Raw genomic sequence first — 21,331 nt, 5'->3', positions numbered from 1 at the left:
AATATCGTGCCATGATTAAATACTTGCAATGCCTACATAAATGAGTTGGATTCTGTTTATGGGAACTCTGTCCCATCATTTTCCACTGCAAAAAGATGGGCAGCTGAATTTAAACATGGTCATACCAGCCTGGTTGATGATGTTCGGGATGCCCAAAATCTGCAACCACCACCGATATCATCGAAAAAGTTCACCAGATGGTACTGGATGATCGGCGAATTAAGGTTAGAAAGATAGCAGAGGCTAAGAGCATATCGAAAGAACATGTTTGTCATATATTAACTGAACAATTGAATATGTATAAGCTATCTCCCCGATGGCTGCCGCGTTTGCTCACTCAAGTCAGATTTTTGCGTCGATTCATAACTAGATGAAATGGATCCACCACTACACTCCTGAGATGAAACAACAGTCAAAAATGTAGACTGCAAAGGGTGAACCTGCTCTCCGAAAAAGGCGAAGACGGTTACATCGGGAAGGTAATGGTAACTGTTTGGGATAGTAACGGAATTTTGTTAATCGATTATCTTCAAAAAGGTAAAACAATAACGAGACAGTATTACGCATCATTACTTGACAAGCTGAAGTCAGAACTTGCAAAAAAAACGACCACATTTGAACAAAAAGAATGTGCTTTTCTATTAGGACAATGCGATTGCTCACACTTCGACGGTCGCCATGACTAAAATTCGCAAATTGCACTTTGAATTGGTTGACCACTCACCACAATCACCAGATCTGACCCCAAGCGACTTTTTCTTTTTTCCTGAACTTAAAGTTTCGCCCGGGGGAAAGAGATTTTCATCGGAATGAAAATTGTCAACATATGAAAAATGTCAACATATGCTGTCTAACGCATATGTTAGACAGCAGGTCTCTAACAGTACATTCTTCGTTTCTAAAAAATTTTCTTCTTTCCTCCTTCTATTTTAAATTGACGACGTAGATCTCTGTGTACAATGCAATCTTCCAGTAAGTGTTTGACCGTCAATTGTTCCTGACACTCCTCACAAAACGGTTGGTTGATTGCTGCTAATTAACATATTACTCGATGTTAGGTTTGTATGGCCTATTCGCAGCCTTGTTATAACAACTTGTTCTCTTCTTTTGATCGTAGAGGGATTGGTCCACTTGCAAGGAGAGTCCTTCAAGACATTAAGTTTCATTGTTAACCCTTTCCATACTCTTTGCCATTTATGTCTGACACAAGCAGACACGTGACACTTAACATCGCCAGGTCTGAATTACTACAGACAAGCCAGAAAGAAATTGAACTTTCTTATAAAGCAAGCGAAAAGAAGTAAATGGCTGGAACTGTGCCATGAACTTAATGCTGACCCCTGGGGCAAGGCATTTAAAATCATGACTAAACGTCTGAGCAGGCATGTGCCGACGTTGAGTAATGAAACGTCGGCACAACTAGTAAGAACATTATTCCCCAGAGTGGAAAATCCTAACAGATCAGTGATTGGTTGCGAAGGCGGCAGGTTTACTCAGCAAGAGGTAATGGAGGCTATCGGCAAATTGAAGAATAAAAAAAGCCCAGGGCCTGATGGCATAACAGCTGCCATCATTAAAGGTCTTGCAAAAAAAATACCCTGGAAATGGTGGACATTGCCAGCTTTGGCCTACAAAACAGGTGTTTTCCTGACTGCTGGAAGGCAGCCAGGACGGTCTTTCTCCCCAAGGCAGGACCAGCCAATGAAACAGGAGGTTGTAGACCAATTACGCTAATTAACAATATGGGGAAGGTCGTAGAAAGACTTATTGAAACCAGGCTTAGGAAAGAAATTGAGGAGAGGCAATGCTTACACCCAGAACAGTACGGGTTTAGGAGAGGATGCTCTACTGTAAGTGCAATTGAAAGAGTTAAAAACTGGGCTTTAACAACTAGAAGTGGATCCTGGAGAGTCAGGAAAATTCCCCTCATGATTATGCTCGATATCAAAAACGCTTTCGGCACAGTACCATGGATAGCTATAATAGAGGCCCTACAAAATATGCACATAAGTGATTAATCAGATTAATCATTACCTCCATCTTAGGTTTATCGAAGTTAAAACGCTTGAAGGTAAAGCTATATATCAGGTGTTTGGAGGCGTTCCTCAGGGATCCATGCTTGGACCTACCCTGTGGAACGTCTTCTATGACGGGATTTTTAGATTAAATTACCCGGAAGGGGTATCAGTGGTCGGCTATGCGGACGACATAACGGTTCTAATGGGAGATAGAAATGTAGATATCGTAGAGGACAGAGCCAATCGAGCGCTATGTCTAATTGACGAGTGGTTGGAAAGAAATCAGTTGCAGATTTCCCTTAGGAAATCTTGTTGTATGGTTCTTGCTGGTAGAAGACCCATCAGAAACATAAATATAAACTCAGAGGAGAAAGAGTCATCGAAGTCAACGAAGCAAAATACCTTGGTGTTCTGCTAGACAAAAGCTTAAAATTTAGTAAGCATGTCGATATGATTTGCAACAGGGTTACCCCCACCATTAAGGCCTTGAAGGGGCTTTTTCAAAATCATGGCACAACTAAGATGGAAATCAGGAGGCTGATAACGGCGGCCACCACATCGGCGTTATTATATGCGGCCCCGGTATGGGGAAATGCAATAAATACACAGAGAAATAAAACTAAACTAAAAAGTGTTCATAGACTCGCTCTGCTTAAGGTGGCTGCAGGCTACAGAACAGTGTCGTATGATGCGTTGTGTATAATAACAGAAGTTTCCCTTATAGATTTGCAAATTAGAGAGAGGACATTAAGAGCCACGGGACTTCCCAGAGGTGAGACAGAGCTAATAGAGCTAATACAGCAAGAGTGGCAGAGTGCGTGGGCGCACTCAAGAGTTGGGGATTGGACGAAAAGGCTAATCCCCAACATAAATACATGGGTTGGTAAGAGACTGGGTGACGTGAACTTCTATAGCACGCAACTATTACTCATCCTCTGTCTGAAGTAATGCTTAACTGTGGACTCGGAGGTTAAACAAAAAAAAAAAAAAAACTATTGACAGGCCATGGTTGTTTTGGTCAATATTTATTCAGATTTGGGAAGAGGGCCACCCCACTATGCGTTTATTGTCAGGAGATCGACAATGTAGAACACACCATCTTCGCATGTCCCAGATGGGCTGGTAATAGAAGGGAAATTTTAATTAATAGACTGACCCCTGACAATTTAATTAATTGGATGGTGTAAAGTTCGCGGGGGAAATTCTCTGTATTAAAGAAAACGAAGACAGAAGACGGGGGTCGTAGTTAAAGTAGGGAAGGGAGGACAATCCCTCCGTGGAGGGCCCGCATGCTGAGGTGTGCGGGTTCCTGAGAAGGGAGGGAACTCCTGGGAACTGTGGGGTAAAGTTAAGACCGAGTCCCGGCTGGCGGTTCGGCCCTGCGGGTGCCTTGGTGCTTAGTGGGGTTGGTGCCGCCGGTTTGAGGCATGGCAAAAGATAAAGACCGAGACCCGGTTCCCTGCCGAGGGGCTGAGGGACGGCGTTGCCGGACCTTGGCCATGAGGTGGGAGATTAGAGGTATGGCAAATGGAAAATAAAAGATCCGAGACCGGGGAGGCTAACCTGCCGTGCCGGACGTGCTGCCGGTGGGTGGGGGACGCCTCCTTTGAGTATATGGACACTCTCCCCGACTGTGTATACTTAAATGGATATCCGGCGGGGGGAGAAGCGGAAGAAAAAAAAAGGTCTGAATTCGAGTTGGAGAGTCGTGGAGACTGTGGAGACACGTGTCGTTTGTTGCTCTGCGTTATTACTCTTTTTGATCAGTTTTTTGGTAGAATTTTACAGATACGGACGCTGGATACTATGATTGAATGGTTAATGGACACGGACACCAAGTTTCAAGATTTTCGGTTGTGGATTACAAAAGTTATAAAGGTTTTTTCGAAGATTGTTCATTTCGAGTGCTAGTGAAAATTTAAACATAACTAATGTTGAGATAGTGAAGAATTTACGGGAGCGGATGATTACCAGTGTTACTGGTTACATCAAAGAATACATTTACAATATCCTGAGATAGCTGGTGTATATAATTTTTTTTTAATTATTTGAGGTTATACATATAAATACTATATTATAGAGAATTGTTCTAAGTTAAATTCACAGGCCAGTACTGGTCTGTGACGTCACTTTAAGTAACGTAAACAAGGACTTGTAACATTTTTCGTAGTTGAGTTTCTCTAGAGTGAAATTTTCCTCAGGAGAATTATAACGGGGAACGAATTTTTCATCCGTTTCTCCTTTCCCTTCAATCCTACATCAACCCCCCCCCCCACCCCACCGCGGGATCTATCCGTCCACTGATCCCTCCCAATATTTTACCGAAGTGATGCATTTTTCCTGACCTCTGCCCGACACCCCTAATTTTTTATTCCATTTTTCGACAGTTATATTTTACCTCCCCCTCAAAAAACCCGTCCTCCCTTTTTGAACCCCCCCCCAAACCCCATCGAGTGTACTCGAGTACTCTGCCAACTTGGGTGGAGACGCAGAACCCAGGAAAAATATAATGCGTCGACGTGGGTCACCCCCGTTGGAGGAAAAGAAGTCTTAGAGTTCTGGGACGGCAGCGAGTTCCGCCATGAGGAGACCAGAGTCTAAAAGGGAGAAACGCTTACGGCAGGGATCCTCAGAGGAGGAGGAGAACCCCTCCCTGGACGGCCTGGGTGAATTAACATACCAACTCGGTATCATTTTGATGTTACTCAAACAACACCTGAGCTTAGGGCTGTCGAAGTACATTCCTGAGCACGAGAAAGAGTTGAAGAAGATATATGAAGGCCTAAAAACGTTGACTGAGATGTCGGCGCCATTAACGTGATTACCCAGGCAACACAAACAGACCCCACTGTGAATGAAAAGCATGACAGAGGCGCTATCAGGAATACTCACTGACGAGGAACTGGTCGAGTTAATCCCAAGAAGATGACCCACGACGTATAGAGAGAAGCTCTGCATATTGAAGGAACTGCCGGAGAATTCTGTAATACGTGTACCTTACACGGTATACCTAAGAAATCTGGTGTCGAAGAAGTTACAACACGTCGTCCAGAGTATAAACCAGGTGACATACTAAAGAACAAGACGACGATAATTGGAGATGAAACTACAGAATTAAGGAGAAGCAAATATAGGATATACTATGACACAACAGTACCAGAGAAGTCTTCAATGATCGTTATTCTCAGGGCAATAAGAAGAGTGCTACAGCAGTCACCGGAAGTTATATTCACATTACCAGCGAGCACAATAGGAATTGCCGTTAAGAAGGCTCTGTCATACATCCTGCAGGACCGAATAGACCAGTCCAGGTGTTGATTCAACATACAGAAGTACCAAGACAGGTTAGACCAGGGCAAGTTTCGATCAAAAAGGCCACTCCGCATGCTAAAGAAAGCAGGACTGTCATAGTAAAAGCGACGGGGAAGTCTTACACAGACCTACTGCATACAGTGAAGGCTGCAGTAAAAAATGACGAGGCAAGCGACGTCATTTCACTTCGCCGAGGAAGAAACGAGGAATTACATGTAAGGATCCTTAATTGTGGAAAGAATGACCACCGCACCGGAGGCTAGACGTGCGGGCTAACCGGTAATGTTTAAGCTCATGTTGTCGAATGTTAATAGAAGTTTGCTCTCCCACGATTTAGTGGGGGAGCTAGCAAGAGAGAAGGAAGCAGATATACTGCTAGTCACGGAATCCAATATACATGTCGCGGCTAGGACCGGCTGGAGTAGTGATACCGAAGGAAAGGTGGTGATTATGGATATAAGTGGCAGGATATCATGGCAAATTAAGAGAAGAGGTCTAGGTCACATAGCAATTGAAACAGTCAGCGCAGTAGTGATCGGGTCATATCTATCTTCCAACTGTTAAATTAGAGAATTTGAAAGGTTCTTAGATTCTCTACAAGTCATTACCAGTACTGACAAACGGACAATTATGCTGGGGGTCTTTAACAGCAAGGCGATAGCCACTGGCAGCAGTTACACGAACAGGCGAATGGAACTCTTAGTTGATCTGATGGACACCGTGGGGTGTCATTGTGTTAATGATGCCACGCCCACATATGTAGCAAGAGGGCACTCCTCTGTGTTAGATTTAGCTATTCTAGACAACAGGTTGGGCCAGGAACATTGGCAGTAGAGGATTCTCCCAGAAGATATAGCAAGTGATTACTTGGCCGCGCTTTTTATAATACAAGAACAGTCCTTCAGAACTTTTCAGAAAGAACCACCTATGAGACCTACGGCTAATCAGGTTGATGAAATAGTTGGATGTGTTGCAGACAGACTAGCCGGAGTAGAAATCCTCACGCCAGAAGCATTAAGAAATATAATTCAACAAGAGATGGGTAGGGTCTTAACTCGAAATGTAAGAAAACGCAGAGTGTACTGGTAGTCACCCGAAATAGCTAGTCTAAGGCAACCTCTCTAGTTTCATAGGAGGAAAAAACAGAGACGCAGGCGTAGCGGAGGTGAGTTTTATGAGGAAGCGGTCTTAAGGTATGTTGAATACAGGAAAACTCAACAAAGAAATATAAGTATATAAATAATAATAATAAGTAAATATGAGTATATATAAATATATACTCAACAAAGAAATAAGAAAATCGAAACGAGAACACTGGAAGCGATTGTGCCAAGAATTGGGCAATGACCCTTGGGGTCAAGCCTACAGGATAGTCACCAAGCGCTTTGACAGGAGATTACCAACCCTGTCAAAGGCATAAGTAGAAACACAAATACCAATGTTGTTCCCGTGCGCTGAGGAAGTGATGGACGAAGCGACTGAATGCGAGGCCAGAAGATTTATCCTAGAGGAAGTAACATAGGCAGTTACACAATTAGGCGATAAGAGAAGTCCGGACCTGATGGCATCCCTGCAGCTCTACTGAAAGGACTTGTTAAAATAGCACCTTGGGAGATGGTCGACGTGAACAGTTATGGTATCGAAAACAAAGAGTTCTCAGGGTGCTGGAAAGAGGCGAGGGTGGTGTTCTTGCCAAAGCCCAATCGAGAGAATGACAATATAGAATTCCGCCCATTGAGCTTGATTAACACAATGAGGAAGTTAGTGGTGATCGACTAGTTGGCGTGGTGAACATTGAAGCGGGGATAAGCCATAATCAATTTGGCTTTTGGAAGAATAAATCATCGATCCAGGCTGGGCAAGAGAAGTTAGATCAGGGACCTGGCGGACCAGGGAAATTCCCCTCCTTATCTCTCTCGACGCAAGGAACGCGTTCGGGTTAATGCCATGGAGGATTATAATGACTGCTCTGGCTGAGAAAGAAATAAGTCCTTACCTACGTAGGCAAATCAAAGAATACTTATCCTATAGATGGTGCGCTGTGGATGCGCAAGAAGAACATAAGATTTCGCATATTCGGAGGAGTACCACAAGGCTCCGTTGTAGGACCATTATTATGGATTCTAGCCTACGACGGAGTTCTGGGACTTTAACTGCTAGAAGGGGCAGAGATCATTGCCTATGCAGACAATATAGCGATCTTGGTGAGAGGAATACGTGAAGAGGAAGTACAAGTTAGAGGTAATCAATCGTTAGCAATGATCGATAACTGGATTAGGGCAAAAGGGTTGACTCTGGCACCCGCGAGATGCAATTACATTCTAATGACAGGCAAAAGACAAATTCGACCGATAAATTTAGTAGTAGGAGTCAACACATATGCCACGGAGCTAATCAGGAGTAAAAATGAGGAGGAGCGCCACCGGGGCTGTTAGTATAAGGAAGGGAGGACAGCCCCAGAGGTGAGGGCTGGCATGCCCAGGTATGCCAGTGCCTATGATCCTCTGGGGAGTCCAGGGGATGGTAGGTACAATAAAAGAGAAAGACCCGGCGTTGTGTTTTGGGCAGATATGTCCGGGCACGGCGTCAAGAAAGGGCACAATAAAAACTCCTCAAAAGGGCTGACCGGCGAGCCGATCTATCATGCCGGAAATACAGCCGGTTGGTAGCTAGGATCGTTAGAGGAACCAGAGACTCCTCTGGATGGAGTTATACCCACCAGTCCAGACCGACCTAGAAAAAAAAAAGGGCTGATGGGAAGAATTTAATCCGGCTCAGGCGCGTCAGCAGCAGCTCGAACTGCTTCATCCGCAGCCTCGTTCTCGTTTCCAGCAATACCAGAGTGTCCCGGAATCCACATCAGTATGCCCTGTTGCCCCTTCTTGCTTAGCACTCGAAGCAGTGCAAGTATAACTTTCACCAAGGGTTCCGTTGAGCACGCATCCTGCAGTGCTTGAATACCACTCATTGAGTCGCTGCAGATCAAAAAGGATGTTACATTTGTTTATACTGCGGAATTGTATGCCATTTGGTAAGCTCTGAGATATTGCTCACAATATCTCAAAATTCAACAGCCGTCGAGGATCACGAATGACTAACGCCTGCACAATGGAAGACACTGCCAACCCCGTGCGCCGTCCTAGAGCCATCCGTGTGTAAAACAAGCTCCTGGTTATGTTCTCTCACAAGCTCTCGAAAACAATGAATTATTTCCCGAGAATTACATTGCTTAAAAGATGCTAAATCCATTCGACAAAGGGCCGATGGAAGTAGCCACGGTGGTGATTCACACACTGTTGATTCAACAACTCTGAAAAGCACAATGTCGTACTTATCCATCAATTCTCGAAATTCCGGCCGGAATCAGATGTTGTGTTTTTTTTTTGTCATATCGTCATCGACTTTTAAGGTCATTACCCCTCGTCAAATTCGTTAAAAAAGTTTTAGATCACCATCAGGTTTATTTTATTTAAAAATAACAAAATGCACAGAACATTTAAACACAAACACTAAAAACACTTACTGGGTGTAAAGGACCCTGATATTAAAATTAAAAATAAATAAAACAGAAAAATATAAATGAAAAGAACGGCTCTATAATACCAATATTTTTTTTTTGTCTTCCTTATTTTATTTAAGTACGCCCTGGACAACCGGAACCGCATTAAGCAGCACATCAGTTGCCCTAGGATGCTGTGGCAGTTGACTCTCCCCTATAAATAGTCCCGTAGGACGTAACCGATATGGACTTCATCTGCACTTTCATTTCCTGCAATACTAGCATGTCCTGGAGTTCAAACAAATATACATCGCTGTCCTTGTCCATTTAAAATGTACAAGATGTTGGCGACAAGGATGTCCTTAATATTATTGTACCGAATTGCAGTAAGTGCACTTAACGAAACGGATCATATAAGCACTCTCTCTTCGCAGAAATGTTCAGAGTAGTAAAGAGCTTCCTGTATGGCAACAGATTCTGCCATATAAACACTTGTCATACCTAGCAGTTTTCAGAAATGGGCTTCGCCATTTGCATATATGGAGCATCCAACACCATGTTCGCTTTTTTGCCACATAAACACTTGTCATACCTAGCAGTTTCTAGAAATGGGCTTCGCCATTTGCATATATGGAGCATTCAACACCATGTTCGGTTTTCAAACCATCAGTATAAATTTTAATATATCTTCAATTACTGACGGTTGATAAAAATTCCTGTTGGATGATTACTGCTGGTTTCTCTTTTATTCTTTCATAGGAGAGATCCAATCTTGTATTTACCGCTGACAAGAGCCATGGCAGTATTTCTCTTGTAGAAATTGCTAATGTCTCTGATAAAGCAATTTCATATTTTCTTGTCAATTCATGATACCTTATTCTGCCTGATCTGGAATAGGTAGCATGATGGTCATATAATGCAGCCAAAAGATGATTGTTGAATATTTTACTATTTATATGGGTAGGGAAGACCCATATATTTGCTACATATCATAGCAATAGAATCTCTCTTTTATAATGTAGTGGCATTATTCTGGCTTCCAACATTAGACTAGTCACCAGGCTTGTATGGAATGTGCCTGTGGCATATCTTATTCTGATATTATGTATTACATCTAACTTTCATAAATGCGACTTCCTAGTGGATGAATATACAATGCATCCGTAGTCAAGCTTCGATTGAAGCAATGTTTTATACAGCCTCAGTAGTATTTCTTGATCTGAGCCCCAGTTGATCTGGGGCTCCCAAATCCCAAATCAATAATTCAAAAACATGTAAACAATCTTTTAAATCTTCCTTCTGCCTCGAAGGAATCAGCCGCCAATTTATGTATGTTAATTAACCATGTTAAGAGTAATATTCATGCTATTGAAGCTACAAGGGAAGTTAAGGTGCCACTTCACGAACTATTATTAAGTCAAATGTTATTGCATAAGATAGATATGTCTTCAAAAAGGGCATGGGAGCATAAATTTTCTGGAACAAATATTCCGCCTTTGTCAGACCTGTTATCATTTTTAGAAGGTAGATGTCAGTCTTTAGATACATTACAATGCATTGAAGTCAAACAAATTACTCAAAATAATAAGCAACCTAGAAACTCCTATGTAACTACTCAAGTTACCTGCATTCTATGTTCTCAATCTCATTTTTTGTCAAGGTGTTCAAAATTTTTAAATTTTAATGCGTCTCAAAGGGAGAATATAATTCGTAAAAATAATTTATACTTTAACTGTTTACGCTCCAATCACTTTTCTAGTCAATGCAGTTCTGCCCAAGGATGCCGCAAATGTGGTTTGCGTCATAATGCTCTACTTCATAAGGATAAGTTAGATTTAAATAAAACTCAGACCTTTAATATTTCATCCAATACTGTTGAAGAAAAATCTAATGCAAACTATTGTTCTTTTAAGGGGCAAGCGCAGACATTTTGCTGGCAACTGCCATTGTTCACGTTCGCGATCGCATCGGCCAAATACATAAGTGTAGAGCATTACTTGACAGTGCATCACAATGCAATTTCATCTCAGAGTTGTTAGTTCTTAAACTAAATTTGAAAAGGCATAAGAATAACGTACCCATACATGGTATAAATGACACTAAATCTCAAACCTCTCATTGCGTTGCCGTTAATATTATGAGTAACCACACCTCTTACAATAGAACAATAAGCTGCTTACCAGCAGACAGAATTACTAAACCTGGTCACCCTACTGTTGTCAATACCGAACTTGGTTGGATTTTGTCGGGACCTATTCCAAGATCCGATTATAATGCATCATCCAACGCACAACAAAATTTTCTGCTTATTGATGGTGGGTGAGATGACCGAATTCGACGCTTTTGGGAGTTGGAAGAGATTCAGCTGCAAACAAATAACAAGAAAAACTTCTGTGAGGGTCATTTTTGTCATAATACTACTAGAGATGAAAAAGGACTACATAGTTCGTCTTCCGTCAAAGGAAAACATACATGATCTTGGAGAAACACTGGATGGTGCCACAGCTAGATTTCTTCACCTCGAGAAGCGCTTGAGTCAAGATGAAGGGCTGCATGAGGAATACATCCGATTTTTGAAGGAATATGAGTCAATGGGACATGGAGTTAGCTGATTATCCTACGAGTTCTACTTTGGTTTACTAGTTACCACACCATCCGGTATTCAAGCATTGTTCGACAAGAAAGGTCCGAGTTGTTTTTGATGCTTCATTTAAATCGTCTTCTGGATTATCGTTAAATGATACTCTGCACACTGGTCCAACTATTCAGCAGGATCTGTGTTAAATTGTTCTCAGGTTTAGAACACACCAAGTATGTTTCACAGCAGACATTGAGAAGATGTATAGCCAAATAAGGGTAAATGATGCTGACTGTGAATTGCAGCAGATTCTTTCGTGCAGTCATCCAGAAGAACCAATCAAACAATACAAATTAAAAACTGTGACGTATGGTACAGCTCCAGCTTAATTTCTGGCAGTTAGAAGTGTACATCAATTAGTTAAGGACGAAAGTCAACAATTTCCTTAGGGATCACAAGCTCTAGAATGAGATATGTATGTGGATGATTGCATATCAGGTGCTGCCACAATTGAAGATGCAAGTAGCGGGATGTGCTAGCGGCAAGTCGTTACTTGAACGATAGGCGTTCGGATATTATGTTTTTATATGTACTTGTGTGTTAATAGTAATAAGTGTTTGTATTATTATTATTATAGATTTTGAGCAATTACGCATTTATTTTATTTATCCACCCGACGGATGAACCACCCTTGGGTTTACAGTCCACTTAATGAATATTTTTAGGTTTTTGATTCAACAACCTGCTCATATCGAAGCCTTCTGCAGATCAAAGAAGACTTCGACACAATGTTTTCTAAACATAATTTATGTAGTTTTAAATGTTCTGATTTTTATAAATGAGCCTCAGAGGTAAAACTCACAGTGAAATGATGACAAATTAATATTCAGTAATCTGCAATATTTTTTCAGAATTTTTCAGATCCTGAGATTTTTTTTTATTTGTGATCCCATAGTTGACTGTATTGAACAAGCTTTTCAATGATTCAAATATTTAACAGTGGGATATTACTAACATGTAAGCTGTACTTACACTTTAAAGGCTTTGGAATTAGCTATTTCTTCGATAAGTCACTCACCTGTTCTAACTTTATCAACCTGCTGCTGTAACCTAGGAATGTAATTGGTCCTCCAATTTAATGTTCAGTTCAACATTGAACTTCCATGTTTGAAACACTCTGCCTTCTTCTAAATTCTGGTTCATATACAAATTTTTGTGTTGTGCTCAGTTTATTTTTGCATTTTTTGTTGCACACAACAAGATTCATGCATAGTGTAGCAAACACTGTGATCTGGCGAATGAGACAATGTACCTGAACTTAGAAGTCAATATTTCTCAATAAAGAATGAAATTACATATCAATAAATGTAATACACACCAAACCAAATCCTATTCATTTCTACATTAGTTCATAAAGAACTTACACAAACAGCTATAAACATAACATTTACATTTTCAAGAAAAACATGATTTTGCACCATTTTTTTATATATCACTCTTTCTAGCCTCTAGAACTTTGGCAAAAACTGTTTGTAGAATATGCAGTCTACATTTGTCAAAATATGAACCTTCATTCTCTTCAAGTTTCATGATGTTTCAGCCAATATTCTTGCAGTGGTGGGTCTTTAGAAAAAAATTGTTCAATATCCTATTATAGAATTTAAATATTTTTTTCACAATAATAAGCAATTTTACAAGTCAAACAAATGTACAGAATAAAGGTTTTAAAGATCATGTTTGCCATGCTTTCCTCAAGAATGTATAAATCATGTTTTGTGTTGCTTGAATAAGATCTTTATAAACTTTGAAAAAAGAAACAAGCATTGGTTTGGTGAATATTGTATTTTTTATGATGGTTATTGAGAAATTGGTAAATTCTTTCATTTTCCTGACTACAAATGACCCTGAACCCAACAAACCTCTAAACATTCTAAAGAAAAATAATTTATTTTCAAAATTACTACTAACTAATAAAACAAGTTAATTTCTGAGCAGTCAACAAATAAAACCTTCTTAACAGTCCTGCAAATTTAAAGTGAAATCCTCCTTATTTCTACAGTTTCCTAGGGGATTTTTCTATTTCTTCAGAATAATTTTTTATGAGATTTATAATAAAAAAAACTTTTAAAAAACTGACAAACTTTTTATCTTTATTTTTTATTATAAGATTAAGATACTTTAAGGATAACAGCGGCATAGATCTGACGAGTTCTTATAGACAGATTTGTTTGCGACCTCAACGATAGATTAAAATTTGCTGTGGTTTTTGTAACACGGATTTTCTTACGTTGCATAACTCATAACATTTTCCCATGAAAAATTAATCACTTTTAATTAATATTCAGAGAACGTTTTCCAAAATGCTAATATTTAAAATTAATAACAAAATTATTTTAAATATATATGTGTGTTTGTTTAATTCGTATGCAGAATTAGTAAGAAAGAAATAGCATTATCTTATAAGATCATATGACATTGTTTTACCATTGAACAAATTCACTGATTAGCCAAATTTAAAAATGAACAGTTTCTAGACACATATTTGCAATGAAGAAAAAGCTAGCAATAAGTTGCATAACTTTCACAGAGAAGCCAGGAAATTAGCAATTCTGGATACTTATTGGATGCTGAACATTAAACATGAACAAACGCTAATAAAAATTATTCTACTCTTTTTCTTGAAGAAAAGTGAATTGAGTTTTTTTTAATGAAGTGAACTAACCATGTACATTAAATGAGTAAGAATTAATTTTCCTGCATAATTTAAAGATACACTGTAATAACTTAGATAACTTTCTAAAAAAAAAAGGGGAAAAAATACTAAATGTGTTAGAATAAATGAGATGTAATTATTAAATTCATTATCATTGTAAAAATTCTTAACAATATAAAAAGTTAATTATTCACAACTGCATTTATCTCACCTCAATGACAGCAATTTTCTGTCAATAACTGACACTTCAGAATAAATACACAGAATTTTTTTTTTCTTTAAAGAAAGTTTAATTTTCTATGTGAAAATGTCCTTCTAGATGATCTTTTCAGAGCTATTGCAAAGTTTCAGTCTGACATCAAATTGACAAACAAGCTGTGCAACATCTCCAAAAACACTTCTGCAAATATAGTTTCATGTATTGTGGAAGTAAGACTTATTTTAATTTTCAAAATTTTGTCAAGTTATTCAATGAAATTGCAGATTTTCTCTGCCAGTGGTAAAAATATTGTCATTTGTTCCCAGCTTGACCAGGATATTGACAGACTAACAAACTAAAAATTTCGTATAAATACAATTTATTATTCTAAAAAATAGAAAATAAAATAAATAATAATAATAACAGTAGTAATAACAACTACAACAATAATAATAATAGTAAATATATGTCATACAAAATAATAATTCAATAAGGACAAGATTTGTCTAAAGACAGTTAAATTATAAAAACCAGATTACAGTCCGATTAACATTATAATGATTGCTAAAACCTGATGTTGCATTAATACCAAGATAACATTAGAAAAGTCTTAAGTTCAACAATTCAATTCTTTTCAAATATTATTACTTTCACTGTTTACAATAGAACAACCCTACACTTAATTAATTAATTTAATACTGTCACATTCACTACTGTTTACCAATAACTGATCGAACAACTTTCTGCATTCACCCACTGTTTGCAGTGGAATGCTTGTGATGTACTCTTCACTCATTGTTAGTACCCACTTACCCATATCGCCATCACTGCAACCGCGTTGAACACAGTCTTGCAAAATTACTCGCAGCATTTATATCCTCTAGCCTGCAGAACCAGTACCCACCTCATTCCTTAACTGTTGAAGTATCATTTTCAACATCTGTGCTCTTACATTTCCCATTAAATTTTAGAATTGTTTCTAAAGTTTTATACTTACCTTAGAAACAATCCTTCAATAAAACCAGTTTAAATTTAATAATAAAATTTATACAACAAAGAATGGATTAGAGGGGTAACCCATTGTCAGTGATACTAAGCACAGTATTCCTACAGAATATGGAAGAGGATAGTATACCAGATATCATGAAAAAATACAGATGTTTAGAATTAGTTATTATAGGGATGATACTTTATTAGTAATTAAAAAAGAAATAAATAATAATGAAGAAAAGATTCTGGAAAAAATGAATAAATTCCACCATAACATTAAATATACAATGGAAAAAGAGAAAGATGAAACTATTCATATTTTAGACCTAACAATAAAAAGAAATTATAATCTAGATTTTGAAATATACAGAAAAGAAACCTTTACAGATAACATCATAGCTTATGATTCGAATCACCCAATGAAGCATAAATTAGTGGCTTTTAGATACATGATAGATAGACTACATAAATGATTATTAAAGAAACCTGCATATAAAAAAGAGTTAAATACTATTTTTCAAATAGCAGAAAATAACAGGTATAAAAAAGAAATGATCAGAAAAATTAATAAAAATAAATTAAATGAAATTAAAACAACAAACAACAAAGAACCTTTAATGGAGTAAATTAGCATTTACTGGGAAAGCAATTTACCAATTAAAGTGAAATAATAGTTAATAGCTATAAATACTAATAATACACTGAAAAATATTTTTAATAGTAACATAGAAAAAAGACATACAACAGTAATGGTGTATATGCAAAATAAAATGTAAGTGCAATGCAACATACACTGGACAAACAGGAAGAAAATAAAAATTAAGATATAACAAACACGTGAGATCTTTTAAAAACAAAAAAATGATTCTCATTATGCAACACATTTAATAAGAGAAGGATGTACCCCAATGAAAATGGAAGAAGCAATGAAATTAATACACAAATGTGTTAAAGGAAGAAGAGTGAACATTTTAGAAAATCTAGAAATATTTAAATTAAAAAGTAACAATAAAACGATCATAAATGAACAGATCAACAATCAAGTAGTAGAGCCTCAATTTATTGAAAACAGAAAATAGATAAATAAAATTAAAAGATAAGTAACCATTAATAACAAATGAATAAGAAGGTCAGATAAGGCATGAGATCAAATATAGGAAGGGGCATTGACTAAGCATTATATAAAGATTAACAGCAATTTAAAAGTGCCAATACAATAGGTTTTGGCAGTGGACACATCAACAGGTGATAAAAGAATAAAGCTAAGAAAGGTAAGCAGTACTCATCATAGAAATTATACTGATCTTAGCAGAAAAGATGAGAATAATAATGAATAACTATAAAAGTATTTTAATAACAATTTTTATTTTAAATTAATAACATAATAAATAAAACAAGAGAAATTATGAGTATAAAAGTCATTTTTTAACTTAAGAGAAACATTGCGTGACAGCAAAACTATGACTCATATCAAAAAATTACACTGTAGATGATTAATTTACATTTAAATGTTTATAACAGACTATAATTGTGAAATTATGGTAATACTTATATAAAACAATGTTTTATCCATGTTTCAGATGAGCCTTACTGTTCACTGGGGTTTGAAGAACAAAGAAACAAAAGAAGATATTGCATGTCTTGAAGTGGAAGCAGCAATTACAGATTAAAGTAGAATATAATTGTTCCAACAAGATATCATCCATCTGTAAATTGTACTATATTTCACTGATTAATGCTCATCATAATATATCATCTGAACAGCAAAACTAGACTAAACCAAACTAGTACAAATTATTGTAGTACTATATAATGATGTACCTCAGATATGTAATCTTACAAAGTGGTGTTTTAGATCTAGATCTCACTATATGTCGGCAATTTTCTGTATTGATGATATTGATAAAATTGTATTATTAAATAAAAAACTTTAAGAAAAACTTTCCGTCATTTATCAAATATTATATTAATTGTTTATTCTGAAACAAAAAATGTTATTAGTTCAGTTCTTAACAATTATTTTACATGTCATTCAAGAGCAAATCTAAAATAACAGTTTATTTTTTGAATACGTATTTTTCACTTGTTCCAAAAAAAGTATACAACGTTTAACAAACACATTACGATAGATATATCGTAATGTGTGATATACAGATTAATATCTGTTTATTATGGAGTTAAAAAAAAATTTTAGAAATTAATCCTGAAATAAATTAATTTTTAATAAATATTTTATAAGAGAAAATTATTCCATTAAAAAAATGACCAATATTTTAGCACTTACAGATTTGATGAAAAGGATTTTTTTCCCTAAAGAATGTATATCCTTATGTATATTCATAAATATTCTTTCAACCAGACTCCTGTTTATAATATCTTCCTTTTGATAGACCACTCTTTTTTTAAATCTCCACAAGGTCACTGTATTTTTTGTAAACAGTTATGCAATTTCCATAATAAAGAAGTAAATAAAAAATAAAAGACTAGAACTAACTTCAGGCACACTGCATAAGGTGTATAGTGTCTTATGCAATAATAGATATCACAAAACACTTAGATATTACAGCTAAAGTACTCTATTACGAATTAATTTCCCAAGATTAGAAAGTTTAAAGAGAGTATTTTCAGCATGCGGCTTAGAAGGCCTCATCCAGTCCTGTTAATAAAGAATAATATCTACAAGTAAAACTATAACCTTAAATCTGACTGCAATATCACTGTGTAAGATGTAAAGACCCTTATGCAGTTTCAAATAACAATAAAAATAAATAACACAACCATGTAACAGTATAAATGGCCCTCACATGAATAATAACCTTCTTATAACTAACTATCTAAATGTGACTGAATATTTTTGTTTCAGGCAGGAAATTCATCAAAGCTTGAACATTTTCCTCACTGCCATTAAGGCTTATTTTTAGATTCTTTTGTACTTCTTTGCTGCTGATTTTTGTACCTCCAAAATGTGTTTGACTGTGAATCTTGAATTGCAGTCTGTACATGTTGGTTATTCTTGCCTAGACAAAACATGTATAATGAGATGTATTGGTATAGCCGACCCTCAAATGCATTAACACATCATCTATTCTTTTTAAGCTTTTTCTACTTTTACATTTAAATGGAGAATTTTTAATACAATTAGTATTGTGCTGAGGTTTCTGCATGTTGTTTAACATTTCTATTTTATTTGATCTGTTGTGAAACAGTTTTGCATGGAAGAGAGAGAACTAAATGAGTCACTGTAAATTATTGCACTTTCAACTCTATGTGCTCACAGTACCTCAGAGTTTACCATAAAGCATATGCTTTTTCTGCCATGTAGTTTTGTCAGACTCCAGTTGTGAGACTGATTCAGTATAACAAACTCAGATCTGCCCATATCAAATTCCTCCTTTGATATTATTGAATTTGTGGACGACTTCATTCATGGATGTACCACTATGAATACATATTCGGTCAAATCGACTCAGCATACCGCCAGTGAAATAGATCATAGTGGTGTGTCACATACTAAGAGTGGGAGGCATTTGAGTAGGTTCGGATCATATTTTTAGCATGCCTCTACAGCTCACAAGCTCACAGTTTGCAAACACATTTAGATACAATATATACACCACCATTAGTGTACTGTGTGAGAGGTTCATTGAACAACAGTTGCTAAGATTAATGGCAACAGTTGCCATTTAAATCTGGAATGATGTTCCAGTTTATGCTTGGCACTACCTAGGGGCTGCGTAGAAATATGTCAGTGGTGGATGTTTTTCTGCTCTTAAAAAATGTTCTGCGACCATCATTCAAAACAATCAGGTTCTTTCACGCAGGAGTTCTTCTATATGCTCTCTCATTGATCAGTGCGACTGGAACTCCAAAAGGGGTTGGGAGATTGAAATCTCCTACAAACAGGTATGAACTTGGCAGTTACCAAACTATTTCCTCCAGAACTTCAACACACCAGTTTGCAACACGCAAGTAAATGTTGCAGACGGTAATGTCAACTAGAGAGAACAATCTAACTCCAGTAGCTTGTAATGTAGTATTTGTAAGAATTTATCTTACTATATGATGATTTGGAACAAGGACCATTACTCCTCATCTGACTCTTTGACCAGGGAGTTGTCCCTTTCGATGTATTTTGTAACCTTTTAGGTCAAAATTATTAACTGGTCTTAAATACGTCTTCTGCAGATATACAGAATACACATGCACAGCATATACATGAGTGTGTATGTTCAGCTAACAATAGGTTTTAGCTCATCTACAACATTGATGTTTGACTGCAATATACCTTCTGTATTTTACTAGCATGATTATTGTTTTCTAGACCATTCCTTTAGGCCATCCCTTTTCCTGTTCTTTTTTGTGGTCCATTTGTTTTCTAGTTCAGGTTCTGTGAATTGAGACCCTAACAAGCCATCATCAGTATCTTCATCTGATACTGACAGAATAACTGATGCCTATGTTTTTGAATTTTTGTGCTGCATGGCCCATTGATGGTTATTCTACTAATTCTGACTTTTTTCTTCTTTTTTTCTTTTAATCTTCGGGACCACCATTAGCTATTGCTTCAGAGGATGAGATGAATGATTTGTGTAGCATGTGTGAAAATGTCATGCCTGACCGAAATTTGAACCCGGTCAGGCATTTTTTCTGACTTGTGATCTTCGATTATCAGCGGTACAGGAATAGAGGTTGTTTTGGTGATCTTCGACAATGGAAGATCAGGACAATTAATAATGATTTAAAAGAAAGCTCATTTCAAATATTTTTACAAATTCTTTTAAACCTGTTATAGCTATTACCATAAAATATAAGGAAATTATGAAATCAATTTTTTAGACGATTAAAAAAAAATTTTTTTAAAGTGAAGATATGTTTGTGAAGGATCTTGGTTTCATTCCAAACTTAATTTCAACCTTTTATCACAAAGATACATAAGATATATGGAGATTAGGAATATAATCTTGATCCTTTTAATTTTCATAGATTCCCTTATGGAATTTATTCCTGAAACTATGGCAAACACTTCTCTTCTTAATATTGGCATAAATATTCCTAACAAAACTTTAGTCTTTCAACTTAATTCAAACAAGATACATTGTTTTTTTAAAAAACAAGTTTCCTTCCCTTTCCACCCCATAAGTGCTGCTGATTCAAAAAACCTTTCACAGTAACAGTTTACTTTCTAAGTGAAATATATTTGTTAGATTTCAAGTTTCAGTTCTGTTGGTCTTGCTCCTTAACAACTCTATTTTAATATCTTAAGTGCATTAATCAAGTTAATTTTGTTAACTCTTTCTAGAGACAGTCAAGGGAATAATTGTACCAAACTTTAGCTTTCTGAAAAGCAAAACAACTAGTAACGAATGAATCAATGAGAGCTTACCTTAGGCTATTCACACCCCTTTTTACTGTCTTAAGGGTGAATGAATGAAACCACTTCATAGAAGTAGCTTACATCCTAAAATAAACACATCCATTTTCATGTTTCCAGATATTTCATTTTTGTCATTTTTTTCAACCCCCTATTTAATCTCTTATGGTTTGTTAATCATAACAATATTTCCTTATTTTTACATCACTTGGCAGTACTTTAACCAAATTTCAAACTTCCAGCTACCTTGAAAATGCTACCTTAAAAAGAATTAGTGATTTATTTAACCCCTTAAGGATTGTTAATCAAAATATTAATTTCTTCCTTTTCCTAGATAATCTTTGGGAAATAGATGCGCTAAAATCAATTTTCTATCCCTCAAGGAAGTAGTAAAATGAAAACAAATGAATAAAAGAGGACTTTTATTTTTGTATATTGATAAAGTTTTTTTATTATGATTTTGTTCATGAAAGTTATATGAAACTTAACTTTTAAATGACAAACCAACCACACCAAAATTAATAAATAAAATAGTGACTAATAAATATAATTACAACTAAAAAGTGAAGTAACTGAAAAAGTTACATTAATTAAATTTGATAGGATTGTAATGACTAATTCAGATAACAGCCTGGTACAGTATCTCTGGCC

At 36.5% G+C, this 21,331-nt stretch overlaps 1 protein-coding gene across 1 annotated transcript in view; it reads left to right on the top strand.

Annotated features, from left to right (window-relative positions):
- LOC142325238 (ecdysteroid-regulated 16 kDa protein-like) overlaps positions 1-17,249 on the top strand; it is a 64,954-nt gene extending 47,705 nt beyond the window's left edge. The window contains exon 4 of the mRNA XM_075366722.1: positions 16,890-17,249. Within this exon, the coding sequence (XP_075222837.1) occupies positions 16,890-16,979 (90 nt within the window). The 3' untranslated portion in view covers positions 16,980-17,249. The remainder of the gene's footprint in view (positions 1-16,889) is intronic.
- Positions 17,250-21,331: the final 4,082 nt, after the last annotated feature.

The sequence above is a fragment of the Lycorma delicatula genome, chromosome 5, assembly GCF_047948215.1.
Source record: "Lycorma delicatula isolate Av1 chromosome 5, ASM4794821v1, whole genome shotgun sequence".
Taxonomy (NCBI): domain Eukaryota; kingdom Metazoa; phylum Arthropoda; class Insecta; order Hemiptera; family Fulgoridae; genus Lycorma; species Lycorma delicatula.
This window is presented reverse-complemented; position numbering and strand designations above follow the sequence as displayed.